The following is a 15386-nucleotide window of genomic DNA, read 5'->3' on the forward strand; positions in this document are numbered from 1 at the left end:
CGTGCTGGCGCCCACAGATGCACCCCCCCTGCGTGCACGATCCCACCTGCAACACTTCTTGCCAAACACCCACAGCTGTGCGTCCAGGACCAAGTGCCTGGTGGGCTGGTGGTTCGTGACCTTCATGGGGGACACTGACGGCTGCTCAGCCTTTACCCTGCCCTCCTGCGCCCGGGCCTTCCCACACGTCAGGGGCTAGTGGGCTTAGCCACTCCGCTCGCCAGGATCCCTTACAGCCCCGCGTCCTGGGTGTGAATCCCACGCTGCTGGTTTCTCATACGCTTGGTGGTGTGGGCTGAGGCATCCCCACCGCCAGTGAGAGGCTGGAGTACTAACCCTTGGAATGTGACTTTATTCGGGAGAGGGTCTTTTTCAGTTAAAATGAGTTCATTAGGGTGGGTCCTGATCCAATATGTCTGGTGTCCTTTTTATAAGTGTCCTTATAAAAAGGGGGAGATTTGGGGGACCTGGGTGACTCAGTGGTGGAGCATCTGCCTTCGGCTCAGGGCATGATCCCGGGGTCCTGGGATCAAGTCCCACATCAGGCTCCCTGCAGGGAGCCTGCTTCTCCCTCTGCCTATGTCTCTGCCTCTCTTCTCTGTATAAAATCTTTAATTAATTAATTAATTAATTAATATATATAAATATATAAAATAAATAAAATCTTTGTTAAAGGGGGAGGGGATCTGGACATGGACACACACAGAGAGAACGTCCTGTGATGACATGGGCAGAGATTGGGGTGTAGGTCTACAACCAAAGAACACCAGAGATGGCCAGCAAACCACCAGAACCTGGGACAGCCTGGAACAGATCTGCGCTCACTCTCAGAAGGAACCAACTCGGGACGCCCAGGTGGCTCAGTGGTGGAGCATCTGCCTTCGGGTCAGGGCGTGACCCCAGAGTCCTGGGATGGAGTCCTGCATCAGGCTCCCTGCAGGAAGCCTGCTTTTCCCTCTGCCTGTGTCTCTGTGCCTCTCTCTCTCTCTGTCTGTCTCTCATGAATAAATAATAATCTTTAAAAAATGCCAACATTGGGATCCCTGGGTGGCGCAGCGGGTTAGCGCCTGCCTTTGGCCCAGGGCGCGATCCTGGAGACCCGGGATCAAATCCCACGTCAGGCTCCCGGTGCATGGACCCTGCTTCTCCCTCTGCCTGTGTCTCTGCCTCTCTCTCTGTCTCTGTGTGACTATCATAAATAAATAAAAATTAAAAAAAAATGCCAACACTTTGGTCTCAGACTTCTGGCTTCCAGAACCGGGAACAGAGAAATCTCAGGCATTTAAGCTGCCCGGTGTGTGGTGTTCTTGTGACGACAGCCCTAGCTAATCGACATGCCCGAGAAATTCGAAGCCGGAAATGAAACAGAGCCACCTTCCTCATTGGCGCTGCCACCGACCATGGTCGTGGCGTCAAGAGGGTGTCAGGTGGTGGCAGCAGCTTTTCCAGCCCACCTCCGGATCCCAGGATTTCATACAAAGGGGGAACATCCTTGGGCTCAACCGTTTGCCCTGAACCAGGCCATCATGCTGCTACCCTGAGCCGAGTACTTTGCTCTTCTGAGCTATTTGCTGGGGGACCTAGAAGGGGAGGCGATGTAAAAGCAAGAAAAGTCAAAATGATGGTGAACCCAGCAACATAAAAAAATGAAGGGCTCCTTGTGCATGGTGTAAGCCAAAACCCAAAAGACACAACCGACCAACTGAGGGAGGTATTTGCAAACTGTCTTGCAATAAAGGATTAATCTCTCAGCACTATGGAGCATTCTAGAAGAGTGAGGACATCTGAAACCCCAGGAGAAATATGGGCATGGGCCATGAATGTGAACCCCAGGATAAAGGAGTGAAAGTGGCCCTCAAACAGGAAAAAGACTCAGCTTGGCCCATAGCAGAAGACAGGCACACGGACAATTTTGTCCCGGGGTGGTACACCTAGCTGGTGTGCCGTGAACATGGGCACGTGGTGGGAGGCACATGGTGCCCTCCCATGGAGGGGACCTTAGTGACCTCTCCCCAAACTGTGCATGCCTTGGCCTAGAACTCAGCCATCTCTTCCCTGCCTGCTGGCAGCCCCGCAGAACAAAGTGCCTCACACAGATGGATGGAAGTGAGGGACTGGGAACGGCCCAGGCCCATCAGGGGGGGCAGCTGAACAACCCCGGAGCACCCACTCAGTCAAAGGAAGAATCTCTCCATGCCTCCGCCCTGTGTGGAGCTGTGCCTCCTCCCCCTGTGTGGACACAGTTCTTTCCATCAGGAGGTGGGGTCTAGGTGGGCCCTGCAATCTGCTTCTGGCCAGTAGAATGTGGGGATGGGTGGCCTGAGCCTGGGCCTCCCGGGATCTGGAAGCTTCCACTCTTGGAACCCTGAGACCATGCTGTAAGGGAGCCCAAGCTACCCTGCTGGGGAGAGAGGCACATGGACAGCCCAGTTCCTGGCTACCAGAAGCCCCACATAAAAGAGCCTTCTCTGACCTCCCAGCTGAGTGCCCCTGCGGGGGCGGCCCTGGCCTAGGCCTCCGGTCTGACGTGCTGAACCACGAGAAACAATCCTGCTGAGTTGGGGGTGATGGTTCTGCAGCACTCAGGAATGGCTAGCCTTCCATCTTACTGCTCTTTTGGCTTTTCTGGGGGTTCTAAAGTTCTCAGAATTAAAAAACAACGTAAATGCAGAAGCAATGTCCACAGTGAGGATGGCCACCTGGGCGCACGCTGCCCATCCCCAGGCCCTGTCTCCGGGTCGAGGGATGGAGTGACGGCAGACACCTGATTTCAGCTGTGCCCTGACGCCAAGCTGCCCCTCAGATCTCAGCCCCCTGGGTGTTGGCCACAACAGGGCTTCCCGCTTGTCAGCGGCTCCCCATGGGGTGGATCTACACAGTGTCCCACAAAGCACCCCTTCTCTGGTCTCCCCAGCACAGTCCTCCAGTCACCCTGGCCCTTCCCCTGGCTTCACTGGCAGATGCATCCTTAAGTTAGCACCTCAACAGAGCTGGTTCTCAAACTCATGCCAGCCCTGACTTGTCCTTGGTGGCCCATGTTTCACTAGCCACGGGGCTCCTCCGTGCACCCGAGTCTCCCATGTGCAAACAGAGCTCTGCATTTCCTTCCGCTGCCTGCTTCATCCCTATGATGTAAGTGGCCCAAGCATCCACCCGCCTCCCGTTTCCACGTGTTCAAGCTGGAAACGAGGGCAATGCTGGACTCTGCTCCTCTCATGTCATCTAGTCCCTCACCATGCCCTGTTGGTTGTTTTATTTTTTTAATCTTTAAAAAAAATTATTTATTCATGAGAGACACACAGAGAGAGGCAGAGACATAGGCAGAGGGAGAACCAGGCTCCCCTCAGAGAGCCCGATGTGGGACTCGATCCCTGAACTCCAGGATCACGCCCTGAGCTGAAAGCAGAGTCCAACCGCTGAGCCATCCAGGCATCCCGGCCCTGTTGGTTGTGTCCCTGTTAGGCACTGATGTGTCCCACCCCAAATTCATATGTTGGAGCCCTAGCCCACAATGGGTGGGTCCTCTAGGAGGTCATTAGGTTTAGATGAGGTCCTGAGGGTGGAGACCCTAGGATATTAGTGCTCTCCAAAGAAGAGACACCAGAGAACTGAAAGCAGAGTCTCAAGGCCATATTTGTATATCTGTGTTCATAGCAGCATTAGCCACAACGCCCAGAAGGTAGAATGACCCATGTCCAGTGGCAGGTGAATGAGTGGTGTCCATCCACACACTGGAATATTATTCAGCCTTAGAAAGGAAGGACATCCTGACACCTGCCCCCACGTGGACGGACCCCAAGGATGCCAGGCTCAGGGAGGGGACCCAGACCCAGAAGGACACCTCCTGCAGGACCCCACTCCCAGGAGGTCCCCAGAAGAGGCCCGTCCACAGAGACAGAGAGGAGGTGGTGGGAGCCAGGAGTGGGGCAGGGGGTGGGGGTCAGTGCTTTCTGGGGATGGGGTCTCTGTGTGGGGAGATAGATGGAAGGTTCTGGAGATGGAATGTGGGGTGAGTGCATGATGATGTAAGTGTGCTCCATGCCGCTGAGCTGTGCACTTAAAAATAATTACGAGGGTAGATTTTATGTTGCATATTTTACCACAATTGAAAAAACTTTTAAGAATCCTTAATTTAAAAAAAAAAGAATCCTTAATTTTTAAGAGGAGTAAGGGGTGCCTGACTGGCTGAGTAGAGCATGCAACTCTTGATCTCAGGGTTGTGAGTTCAAGCCCCACTTTGGGTATAGAGGTTACTTTTAAAAAATCCTTCAGGGGGTGCCTGGGTGGCTCAGTGGGTTAAGCATCTGACTTTTTTGGTTTCAGCTCAGGTTTCAGCTCAGGTCTTGATCTCAGGGTAGTGAGTTCAAGCCCCACATTGGCTCCATGCTGGGCGTGGAGCCTGCTTAAAGCAAAACTAAAAACCACCACCTTCGGGACAATCCATCCAGTGACTACGCTGAAAATGCAGGCATTGTGGCTCCAAAATGAAAGAAAAACCCTCACATCCAAAATTGCCACTCGCCGGGACTGATGGAAAAAACAAAACAAAACAGTAACGCAACAATCTCTTAAACGCACCCTTGCATCCTACTTTGAATGAGAGAGCTACTAAGAATGCAACACTACGTATGGACACACTCCGAAAATAATAAACGCAAATTACATATGTGTGGCTTTCTCCTAAAAAAAAAAAAAAAAAAAAAAAAAAGACCGGGGATCCCTGGGTGGCGCAGCGGTTTTGAGCCTGCCTTTGGCCCAGGGGGGGATCCTGGAGACCCGGGATTGAGTCCCGCGTCGGGCTCCTGGCATGGAGCCTGCTTCTCCCTCTGCCTGTGTCTCTGCCTCTCTCTCTCTCTCTCTCATGTCTACCATAAATAAATAAAAATAAATCTTTAAAAAAAAAAAGATCAGGGATGTGATGCTTGCGCAGCATTGTGAATGCACGAAAGGCGTGAGTTTTGCATTTTAAAAGGGTTGGTTATACGTTAGGTTAATTTCTCCTCAGATTGGAAAGAAAAAAAAAACATCGTCAGTTAACAAAATAAATGATCAAACTCAGGAGGAGTGTGAGAAAGCTTCGAAGGTGCCGACTAAGACAGGAAGCCCCAAAAAAGGAGCCAAGTGTCCGCACTTGGGAATGGGCTTCAGGTGTGGGGAGCGAGCGCCACCTGCTGGCGGCATCGCTGTGCTGCGCTGCGCTCGCGCCCCTGACACTGGGAGACTGAGGAGCCGCACCCAGTGAACCCCATGGCTCGCAGCAGGACCGGCGGCTTCCCTTCCTTACACGGACACCGTGCCCTGGTTTCCCCACGGTGCGCGAACCCGGGTGCACGATAGGAACGTGTCCGCGGCAGGAAAGACCATGACTTTTATCAGCCCCAAGACTGATAGGCATCTGGATGCTTCTGGAATTTTGCACATTGTGAGAATGCACCACCATCCACCCCGGATGCCTCGGTGCCGACATCCCCCGTCACTTGGCCACTTCCCGTGGGAGAGATTCCCGAAGGACTTGCTCACCTCCCATGCCCAGATGCGGTCACCCTTTGGCCCCCGGTGTCCTCGTGTGTGGTCCCACCCCCTTGCTGTGTACTGAGGCTTCATGTCCTCCCAAATCCATATGCTGAAACTTACCCCCTAAAAGAGATGGTAGGGGAGGTGGGGCCTTAGGTCATGAGCGGGGGAGCCCCATGAATGGGATGAGCACCCTCTGAGAGGCCCCAGAAGGCTCCCTGTCTCCCCCGCCCTGTGAGCACCTGGGGACAGGACAGTGGGCAGTGACCCAGGAAGAGGCCCTCACCAGACACTGAGTCAGCCAGTGCTTTGACCCTGGACTCCCAGCCTCCAGAGCCATGAGAAATAAATGTCCTTTGTCCTAAGCCATCCAGCATGTGCTGTGTTCTAGCAGCCACCACCCCCCAAGCACTGAGACAACCCCCAAGCCCCCACCCCGGCGTGGCCGGTCTGACCGGTGACCCACAGCGTGTTGCTCGGACCTGTTTGGGGAAAAGAGGAAGCGCTACCTCTCGGTTCCAGGAGAAGAGCCCTTTGTCGCCGGCGTCACTCATGATGGTGGTCCAGTTCTGCGGCTGCGACCTGCAGAGCGCCGTGTTTGCGGTCAGCGAGTACGTGTATGTGAACAGCCCGTTCACCTCCAGCAGGACGAACTCCGCCTGGATCACCTCCTGGAACTTCCCTTCCCGCCACCTGGAGGGACACGCACAGGGCTTGGCTGCAGGGGCCGCAGCCGTGCTGGGGGCAGCGGGGCAGGGAGCGAGGCGCGGGTCCTCCTCGTGTGGCCTCAGCAGGCTGACACCTCGCAGACGGCCCACCCCCAGATTATTAATCAGTTGCCATTAAGTAAAACAGAAAAGCCACTTCCTCGGCAGGAAGGATGGAACGTGTCTGTCACTCAGAAAGTTCTACTGGGCAGTGCTGGGCTGGGGCTACAAGGAGGTAGCTGCTCCCCAGGGTGGTGTGGTTTGGCCCCACGGGCCGGTGCTTCAGGCCTCCCTCCCACCCATGGAAGTGTAGAAACCACACGCACAGTGGGGTGCGGGGGGCTGTGATGAAGAAGGCAGTAGAATCCCTGAAGGGGGCAAAGTGAGCGCTCTGGGCTAAGCTGTGTCCCCCCCGACTGGCTCCCAGTGTGACTGTGTTGGGGCATGCGGCCTTTAAAGAAGTGGCTGAGGTTGAGTGAGGTCGTAAGGGTGGCCCCGATCCCACAGGAGGGGACAGATCAGTGTCCTCCCTCCGCCACGGCCACCTGAGCACCCAGGGGGAAGGGGGCCGCCCATAAGCCAAGCAGGGAGCCTCAGGGAAACCCACCTTGCCGGCACTCTGACCTTGGACCCCGGGCCCCAGGACTGTGAGGAAACCAGCGTCTGTTAGTTAAGCCCTTTGTGGGGGGAATCGTTATGGCCGAGTCAGGTGAGACCTCACGAAAGAGGGGGTGCCTGGGTGGGTGACTGACTCTTGGTTTCAGCTCAGGTCATGATCTTAGAGCGGTGAGATCGAGCCCTGCATCGGGCTCCATGCTCAGTCTGCCTCTCTCTCTCTCTCTCTCTCTCTGTCCCTCCCCCCACTCACACTCTCTAAAATTAAAAAAAAAAAGAAAGAAAGAAAGAAAAAAAGACATTGCAGGGAGAGGGCACAGCATGGGCAGGGCCCAGAGTGAGGGGCGGCTGGGGGTCCAGGGTGTGCAGAGAGGGGTGGGGAGGGTGGCGGGGAGGAGGGAGCGCGTTCGGAGGCAATGGGGTGCTAAAGGGCCCGGCTGGGGACTTACAGCTCCACCACGGGCTTCCACGGGGTGTTGTAGTAGACGAGGTGGGGGCAGCCCAGCTTCTCGTAGTGGTAATGCACCACCAGGTCCTCACTGGCCTTCTGCCCCTGGAAGTTGGGGTCGTAGGCGTCCCTGGGGCAGAGATGGGGGTAGGCAGCGGGAGAGGGGTTGTGTTCAGAGCGGGGGTCAGCAGGACCCAGGGCCCCCTGTGATGGGTCACATCGCGGGCCCGCCGTGTGGTTAGCCGCGACTCTGGATGTCACTGTGTGGGAGCCGGTGGGTGAGACTGACATTCGAATCCGTGGGCTTGGAGTAGAGCGGAGGGTCCTCCCCGACGTGGGCGCGTGTGAAGGCCGCACAGAACGAGGACTGACTCCGGCAAGCCAGAAGGCCAGCACGCGGCCTCTGGACCGGAACGGCGACGCCCCGCTGCGCCCCAGCCTCCCCCATCAGACGGCGGATGTGCCAAACCTGTGCAGTTCTGTGAACCAATTCCTTACGATCTCTGCCTCTCTCTCTGTCTCTCTGTCCCTTGTTCTCTGTCTCTGTGTATCTCTCCATGTGCATCCTGTCACTCCTCTTTCCCGGAGGCCCCGGCTCTTGCCCCCACGCGGTCTGACTGCAGGCCTATAGGTCAGCAGGCCCAGCAGCCCCAGGTTGGGCCTTGGCCGTGAGTGTGGACAGGGGGCTGACCCCTGCCTGGTATCCAAGGGGCTGTGGTGTGTAAAACACACATGTGTCTTCCCGTGCTGGGGGTCGGGGGCTCCCTGTGCCCAGGGTGCCAAGACAGGCCAAGTCCCATCCACCCCATGGCACCTCAGTGGCCCTCGGGACCAGCCACCCTGCACAGAGGGCCGCCCTAGCCCTCACCCCCTCCTGCCGGGGCTGGCAGTGTCTGGCTAACTCTGCTAGCTCAGGCGAGCAGGTGCCCAGGCTCCAAGAGCTGGTGGCAGGCTGGAAAGATGGCAGAAGGGTGGCCTGGTAGGGGGCAGACCTGGGCCAGGGGCCCAGCCATGTCACAGTGGCTCCCTGCAGACCCAGCACCAACCCTCCCTGTCCTCTCCCTGCCTTCAGAATCCCCACTGTCCAGATATCAATTTAAAAATGGTTTTTGGGGGCACCTGGGGGGCACGGTCAGTGAAGCAACTGCCTTTGGCTCAGGTCATGACCCTGGGGTCCCAGGATTGAGCCCCACAAGCTCAGCAGGGAGTCTGCTTCTCCCTCTCCCTCCCTCTGCTCCTCCCCCTGCTTGTGCTCCCTCTCTCTCCTTCCCTCTCTCTCAAATAAATAAAAAGAATAAAAATTATTTCTGATTCGCCTTTGGGGCTCAGGGGCCGTCATGGGAGGGAGGGTGTGAAGGGAAACCCAGGCTCACCTCTCAATGACGTAGCTATAATTGTCCTGTAGGCCCACGGGGTCCAGGATGCCGTTGTAACAGGCTGAGATTTCGCTGCAAGTGACAAAAGGTGGTGAGAAGCCCCCCGCCCCCATGTGGCACCAAAGAACCGTGAATTCTTCCCTTGGACACGTATACCCCGCGCCGGTTTCATTTTTGAGAACTTTCCTACTTCCGGGCTCACCTTCCATCTTCCCCGCCAGGCCCAGAATCTCCCAGGAGCCCGAGTTCATGGGGGAGAATGATGATCAGAGGCCCAGACCTGGGCGCTGGGTGTCCTGACTCCTGAGACAATAATTTCCTGGACTTTCTTTGAAGGGTTAAATCTGTGCATGCTTCCTTAGGCGACGTGGTTCCTCTCTGCATGATTTGGGGTTTTAAAGACTAGAATGGGGGTACCCGGTGGCTCAGCGGTTGAGCATCTGCCTTCGGCTCAGGGCGTGATCCCAGGGTCCTGGGATCGAGTCCCGCATCGGGCTCCCTGCAGGGAGCCTGCATCTCCCTTTGCCTGTGTCTCTGCCTCTCTGATAGTCGGATGCATCTGGCCACCGCACCTGTTTGTCCATCCTCCTGTCGATGGATTCGAGCTGGCTTGCTTCCAGCCAGGAGCTATTAGGAATAATACCACCGAGAACACTCTGGAACCCTCGCCAATGTCCATGTACGTGATTGGAATTGCTGAGTCAAAAGATGCGTTCTCTAGAGCAGCTGAAAAACATACAGCCCCACTCGCGAAGTCTGTGCGCCCCGGAGGCCGCCAGGGGCTCCCCGTGCTTCCCAGTACTTGCCACTGGCCAGGCTTTGTCAATGTTACCACACTGGTGGCGGAATAATGGCCTCTAAGGAAAGTTTTCGTTTTCCCTGTTAAATAAGTGAGGTTGGTCACGTTTTCAGCACTTTTTCATGGTTACTAGCCATGGGAGTTTCTTTCTTTTTTTCTTTTTTAGAAATGCCACTTCAAGACTTTTGCCCTTTTCTAAAAAAAAAAAAAAAAAAAAATTGTCCTAGGGCACGTGGGACAATTGAGGCAGTGGTTGAGCATCTGCCTCTGGCTCAGGTTGTGATCCCGGAGTCCTGGAATCGACTCCTGCATCGGGCTCCCCACAGGGAGCCTACTTCTCCCTCCACCTGTGTCTCTGCCTCTCTGTGTCTCTCATGAATAAATAAATAAAATCTTAAAAAAAATAAAATAAAAATAAAAATTTTAAAATTGTCAAAAAATTCTTAATTTGTAGGGATTCTTGATAAAGTCTGGACACGAGTCCTTTGTTGGTTGCACATGTGGCCAATTGGCCCACACTCTCTTTGTGGCCAGAGCTATTTGTATATTGTTTAGAAAATGTTCCCCCCACACATGTCCTAAATATATAATTTATTGACTCAACAAAATGTTTCCATTTGGAGGGAAATGCGGTAAAATCGCCTGAGTTTATTATTGCCCTTGAGCAGTGGAGCGATAGCTGGCCCCAGCCAGCTCCCTAGAGCCAAGCCTTAAATCTTCCAGAATTTTGCGGGCCAGCGGATCATTCACGTTGGTGCTTGACATGGACAGGGAGGGCGACTTCACACCACAGGAACTGGCACGTGCGAGGACCCAGGCCTCCCCCGCCAAGGGTGGGAGATACATTTACCAGCACGCCACTGCCAGAAGGGGAAAAGTATGGCAATTTGGCCAGTCTCCTGGCTTCTTTCTTTTTTAATTTGGATTCTTATGGCTGCATTCCCTGGAGGGTAACTAACTGGATACCAGCGGCAAAGCTCCCCCCAAATGTCAGCAGCCAATTAAAACCAGAAACCCTAAGCAATTTCAATCAAAATGAGGAATTTGGGGACTCATAAAAGACAGAGAACAAAGAAACAATTGGGGAAGAAGAGAAAAAGTGTAAATGTCACCAAATTGGTAAAGGAGGGGAGGTTCACTGTGCCAGGAACACAAACTTAACCTATTAGTATTTGTTATTTAACAATCTATTATGGAAATGTTAAATATATGCACAAGTAGACAGGATGATGTCACTTGATTCTAACAGTCGTGAAGCAATTGTGACCAGGCTTGGCCCGTCCCCAGCCCCCACCCCGACATCAACACACTTACTTCTGAATGACGATCTTTTTCTCCTGGTCACAACCCACGGAAATGAGCGCCGTCTGCGGAGGAGAGAGGCAGGGATGCTGACCTGGGTCGGTGAGGGCCACTGATGGCTCAGCCACAGCAAAAATTCACATGGGGACACTCATACCCAGGAGAGACTGGACACGGTGCGCCCGGATGGTGACACAGTGACCTGGGTTCCTGGGGTTTCCTGTTGCCGAGCCTGGCCCCACAGAGCTCAAGCCCTAAGAGCCCGCCTCAGCTATGGGGTCCAGCTAAGTGTCCCCCATCACTGGCCTACGTCTTAGCTCCAACCTGAAACCAATTTAGAAATGCAGAACGAGGGGCACCTGGGGGGCTCAGTGGTTGAGCATCTGCCTTTGGCTCAGGGTGTGATCCCCGGGTCCTGGGATCGAGTCTTGCATCAGGCTCCCTATGGGGAGCCTGCTTCTCCCTCTGCCTGTGTCTCTGCCTCCCTCTGTGCATCTCTCATGAATAAATAAATCTTTAAAAAAAAAAAAAAGGAAATGCAGAACAATACTTGGCATATAGAAGGCAGGGGAAGAGAATCAATGAGTGGACGGGCTTCAATAAATAAACAGAAAGGAGAAAAGAGAAAAAGCTATTTGGGGTTAGCCTGACAGTCTTGGGACATTGTTCTCAAACTGGAATATGGGGGCACCCTCAGGGATATAAAAGGGAGTCTAGGGGCGCCTGGATGGTCCCATTGCTTAAGGGTCTGTCTTTGGCTCGGATCGTGATCTGGGGTCCTGGGATGGAGCCCCCCACATGGGGCTCTCTGCTCATGAGGAGCTTGCTTCTCCCTCTCCCTCTACCCCTCCCCTTGCTTGTCCACTCTCTAAATTAAATAAAAATAATAAAAATATTTTTATTTATTTATTATTTATTTAATACAATCTTTTTATTTATTTATTATTTATTTAATAAAATATTTTATTTATTTATTATTTAATAAAATATTTTATTTATTTATTATTTATTTAATAAAATATTTTATTTATTATTTATTTAAGAAAATATTTTATTTATTTATTATTTATTTAAGAAAATATTTTATTTATTTATTATTTATTTAAGAAAATATTTTATTTATTTATTATTTATTTAAGAAAATATTTTATTTATTATTTATTTAAGAAAATATTTTATTTATTTATTATTTATTTAAGAAAATATTTTATTTATTTATTATTTATTTAAGAAAATATTTTATTTATTTATTATTTATTTAAGATTTTATTTATTTATTCATGAGAGACAGAGAGAGAGAGAGAGGCAGAGACACAGGCAGAGGGAGAAGCAGGCAGAGGGAGAAGCAGGCATCATACAGAGAGCCTGATGTGGGACTCAATCCAGGGTCTCCAGGATCACGCCCTGGGCTGCCGGCGGCGCTAAACCGCTGCACCACCGGGGCCGCCCTAAAATCTTTTTTAAAAAAAAGTAAAAAGAGCTTTACATTAAGACAACACAGATTTACCGTGGTACAGAATGCAAGATTTGTATCAATTTTACAAAAATTGTAGTAGAATATGCATAACATAAAATTCACCATCTTAACTGTCTCTAGGCGCACAGCTCAGGGCGCGGAACACACTCACCCCACCGTGTACCCGCCTACCGTCTCCAGAACCTTCCATCTCCCCACACGGAGACCCTGTCCCCAGGAAGCACTGACCCCCCTACCCCCTGCCCCACCCCTGGCTCCCACCACCTCCTCTGTCTCTGTGGACAGGCTTCCTCTGGGGACCTCCTGGGAGTGGGGTCCTGCAGGAGGTGTCCTTCTGGGTCTGGGTCCCTTCCCTGAGCCCAGTGTCCTCGGGGTCTGTCCATGTGGGGGCAGGTGTCAGGGTGTCCCTTCCTTTTTTTTTTTTTTTTAAAGATTTTATATTTTTATTCATGAGAGACACAGAGAGAGGCAGAGACACAGGCAGAGGGAGAAGCAGGCTCCCTGATGTGGGACTTGATCCTGGACCTGGGGATCACGCTCTGAGCCAAAGGCAGATGCTCAACCGCTGAGCCACCCAGGTGTCCCTGTCCCTTCCTTTTTTTAAAATTTTTATTTATTTATGATAGTCACACACACACACATACACACACACACACACACACACAGACACAGGCAGAGGGAGAAGCAGGCTCCATGCTGGGAGCCCGATGTGGGACTCGATCCCAGGACTCGAGGATCATACCCTGGGCCGAAGGCAGGCGCTAAACCGCTGAGCCACCCAGGGATCCCATGACACCACTACTCTTAACACTAACAACAATGAATATGGGACAGCAAGAATTAGGGACTTACCAGTGGCTTGAGGTCCACACACGAAATTTCTTTGTTGGCTATGTCCAGAGTGATGGTAGAGCCTGTGGGTCTCTTTATGCTGCAAGGCAATGGGAATGTGTGTTATCGCACATTCATGTCACAAGTAATGTCAGTGTTAAAAATAATCTCTGACCCATCGATTTATTTATCCATCCATCCATCCATCCATCCATCTCTCCATTTGTCCATCTGTCCATCCATCTGTGTCTGTGTCTGCTCATCCATCCTTCTGTTTTTTTTTTGTTTTGTTTTGTTTTTTTAGAGAAAGAGAGAATGAGAAGTGGGCAGGGGCAGAGGGAGAGAGAGAGAGAGAAACAGACTCCCTGCTGAGCAGGAAGCCTGATGTGGGGCTCGATCCCAGGGTCCAGGGTGTGATCAGGATGTGATCCCGGGGTCCAGGACCGAGTCCCACATCGGGCTCCCTGCAGGGAGCCTGCTTCTCCCTCTGCCTGTGTCTCTGCCTCTCTCTCTCTTTCCCTCTCTCTCTGTGTCTCTCATGAATAAAAAAAAAATCTTTTTTTTAAAATAAAATCCTTCCTTCTTTTCTAAAAGAGAAAAAAAAAGATCTATCCATGTTGTCACCAATTGGCAAAATTTCATTCCTTTTATGGCTGAGCAACATTCCTTTGTGCATATACACCCTGTCTTCTTTACACATTCCCCTATGGATGGACACTTAGGTTGCTTCCTTCCATAATTCGGCTACTGTAAACAATGCCTCTATAAACATAGGGGTGCATATATCTTTTCGAATTAGTGGTTTTGTCTTCTTCAAATAAACATCCAGAAGTGGAATTGCTGGATTGTATGGTGGGTCTACGAATAACTTTTTGAGGAAACTCCCTACTGTTCTCCAGAGTGGCTGCACCAGTTGGCATCCCCCCAACAGTGCAACAGGGCTCCCCTTTCTCCGTGTCCTTGCCAACATCTGTTGTTTCCTGAGTTGTTGATTTTAGCCATTCTGACAGGGGTGAGGTGGTCTCTCACTGTCGTTTTGATTTGCATTTCCCTGACGATGAGCGCCCTTGAGCGTCTTTTCACGCACCGTTGGCCATCTGGACGTCTTCTTTGGAAAAACGTCTACTCAGACCTTCTCCTCGTGGTTTGATCAGATTGTTGCTGTTGCAATTGAGTTGTGTGTGCTCTTTATATATTGTGGAGATCGGCCCCAGTATCTTCTCCCCGTCAGCGGGTCGCCTTTTCATCTTGCTGGTGGTTTCCTTCACCGGGCGGGAGCTTTTGGGTTTAAGGAAGTCTCTCCCACTATTCTTTCCATCGCTCCGATGTCCATACTTTTCATTTTCCATTCCCATTGTTCATTTCAATTCTCTCTCTCTCCTCCTTTGTCAGGATTGCGGGGTCTCACCTAGTGAACTGCTCTTCTGAAGAACCAGCCTTACGCCTTACTGTGACTTTTTAAATATTTTTTTATTTGTCAAACAGAGAGAGAGAGAGCACAAGCAGGGGGAGCTTGTCAAACAGAGGCAGAGGGAGAGGGAGAGGGAGAAGCAGACTCCCCGCTGAGCAGAAAGACCGATGTGGGGCTCGATCCCAGGCCCCCAAGATCATGACCTGAGCCAAAGGCACATGCTTAACCCACTGAGCCACCCAGGCGCCACCTTTTGCTTTCTTTTTGTTTAATACATTTCGGATTGTACCATTGTTAATTCCCTTCTTTTTTTTTAAGATTTATTTATTTATTCATTCAGAGACAGCGAAGAGAGAGGCAGAGACACAGGCAGAGGGAGAAGCAGGCTCCATGCAGGAAGCCCGATGTGGGACTCGATTCTGGGTCCCCAGGATCACACCCCGGGCCGCAGGCGGCACTAAACCGCTGCGCCACTGGGGCTGCCCTGTGAATTCCCTTCTTTTTGTGGTTTCTGTTAGTCCTTTAAGTTAAATATTTAGTTCATGCATCTTTAGTTCCTGTCTCCCCTTAATAATAAAAGTGCTCAGGGTACATATTTTCCTCTGAGTATCCTCTAGCTGTCTTCCATGGATTCTAAGATTCAAGGACTATTTAGAAAAATGTTTCTTGGGCAGCCCTGGTGGCGCAGCGGTTTAGCGCTGCCTGCGGCCCGGGGTTTGATCCTGGGGACCCTGGATCGAGTCCCACATCAGGCTCCCTGCATGGAGCTTGCTTGTGCCTCTGCCCCTGCTCCCCCCCCCCGTGTCTCTGTGAATAAATAAATAAAGTCATTTAAAAAAAAAGAAAAATGTTTCTCAATTTCGAAGGGGCTTTTTGTTGTTGGTTTTGCTTTTCTGTCTGTTCAAT

At 51.8% G+C, this 15386-nt stretch overlaps 1 protein-coding gene across 8 annotated transcripts in view; it reads right to left on the bottom strand.

Moving 5' to 3' along the window:
- CATSPERD (cation channel sperm associated auxiliary subunit delta) overlaps positions 1-15386 on the bottom strand; it is a 52297-nt gene that overhangs the window by 1633 nt on the left and 35278 nt on the right. For 5 of the 8 annotated variants that reach the window (XM_025457123.3, XM_025457122.3, XM_025457124.3 and 2 more), the window contains 5 exons: positions 13091-13169; positions 10774-10826; positions 8658-8732; positions 7286-7414; positions 6024-6207 (listed from right to left, as the gene is read on the bottom strand). In XM_025457123.3, coding sequence (XP_025312908.3) covers positions 6024-6207; positions 7286-7414; positions 8658-8732; positions 10774-10826; positions 13091-13169 — 520 coding nt within the window. Of the gene's footprint in view, positions 1-6023; positions 6208-7285; positions 7415-8657; positions 8733-8982; positions 9540-10773; positions 10827-13090; positions 13170-15386 lie in introns of those variants that run through there. The other 3 variants (XM_049097470.1, XM_049097471.1, XM_049097472.1) reach the window with 3 other exon arrangements.

Source organism: Canis lupus, chromosome 20 (genome assembly GCF_003254725.2).
Source record: "Canis lupus dingo isolate Sandy chromosome 20, ASM325472v2, whole genome shotgun sequence".
NCBI lineage: Eukaryota > Metazoa > Chordata > Mammalia > Carnivora > Canidae > Canis > Canis lupus.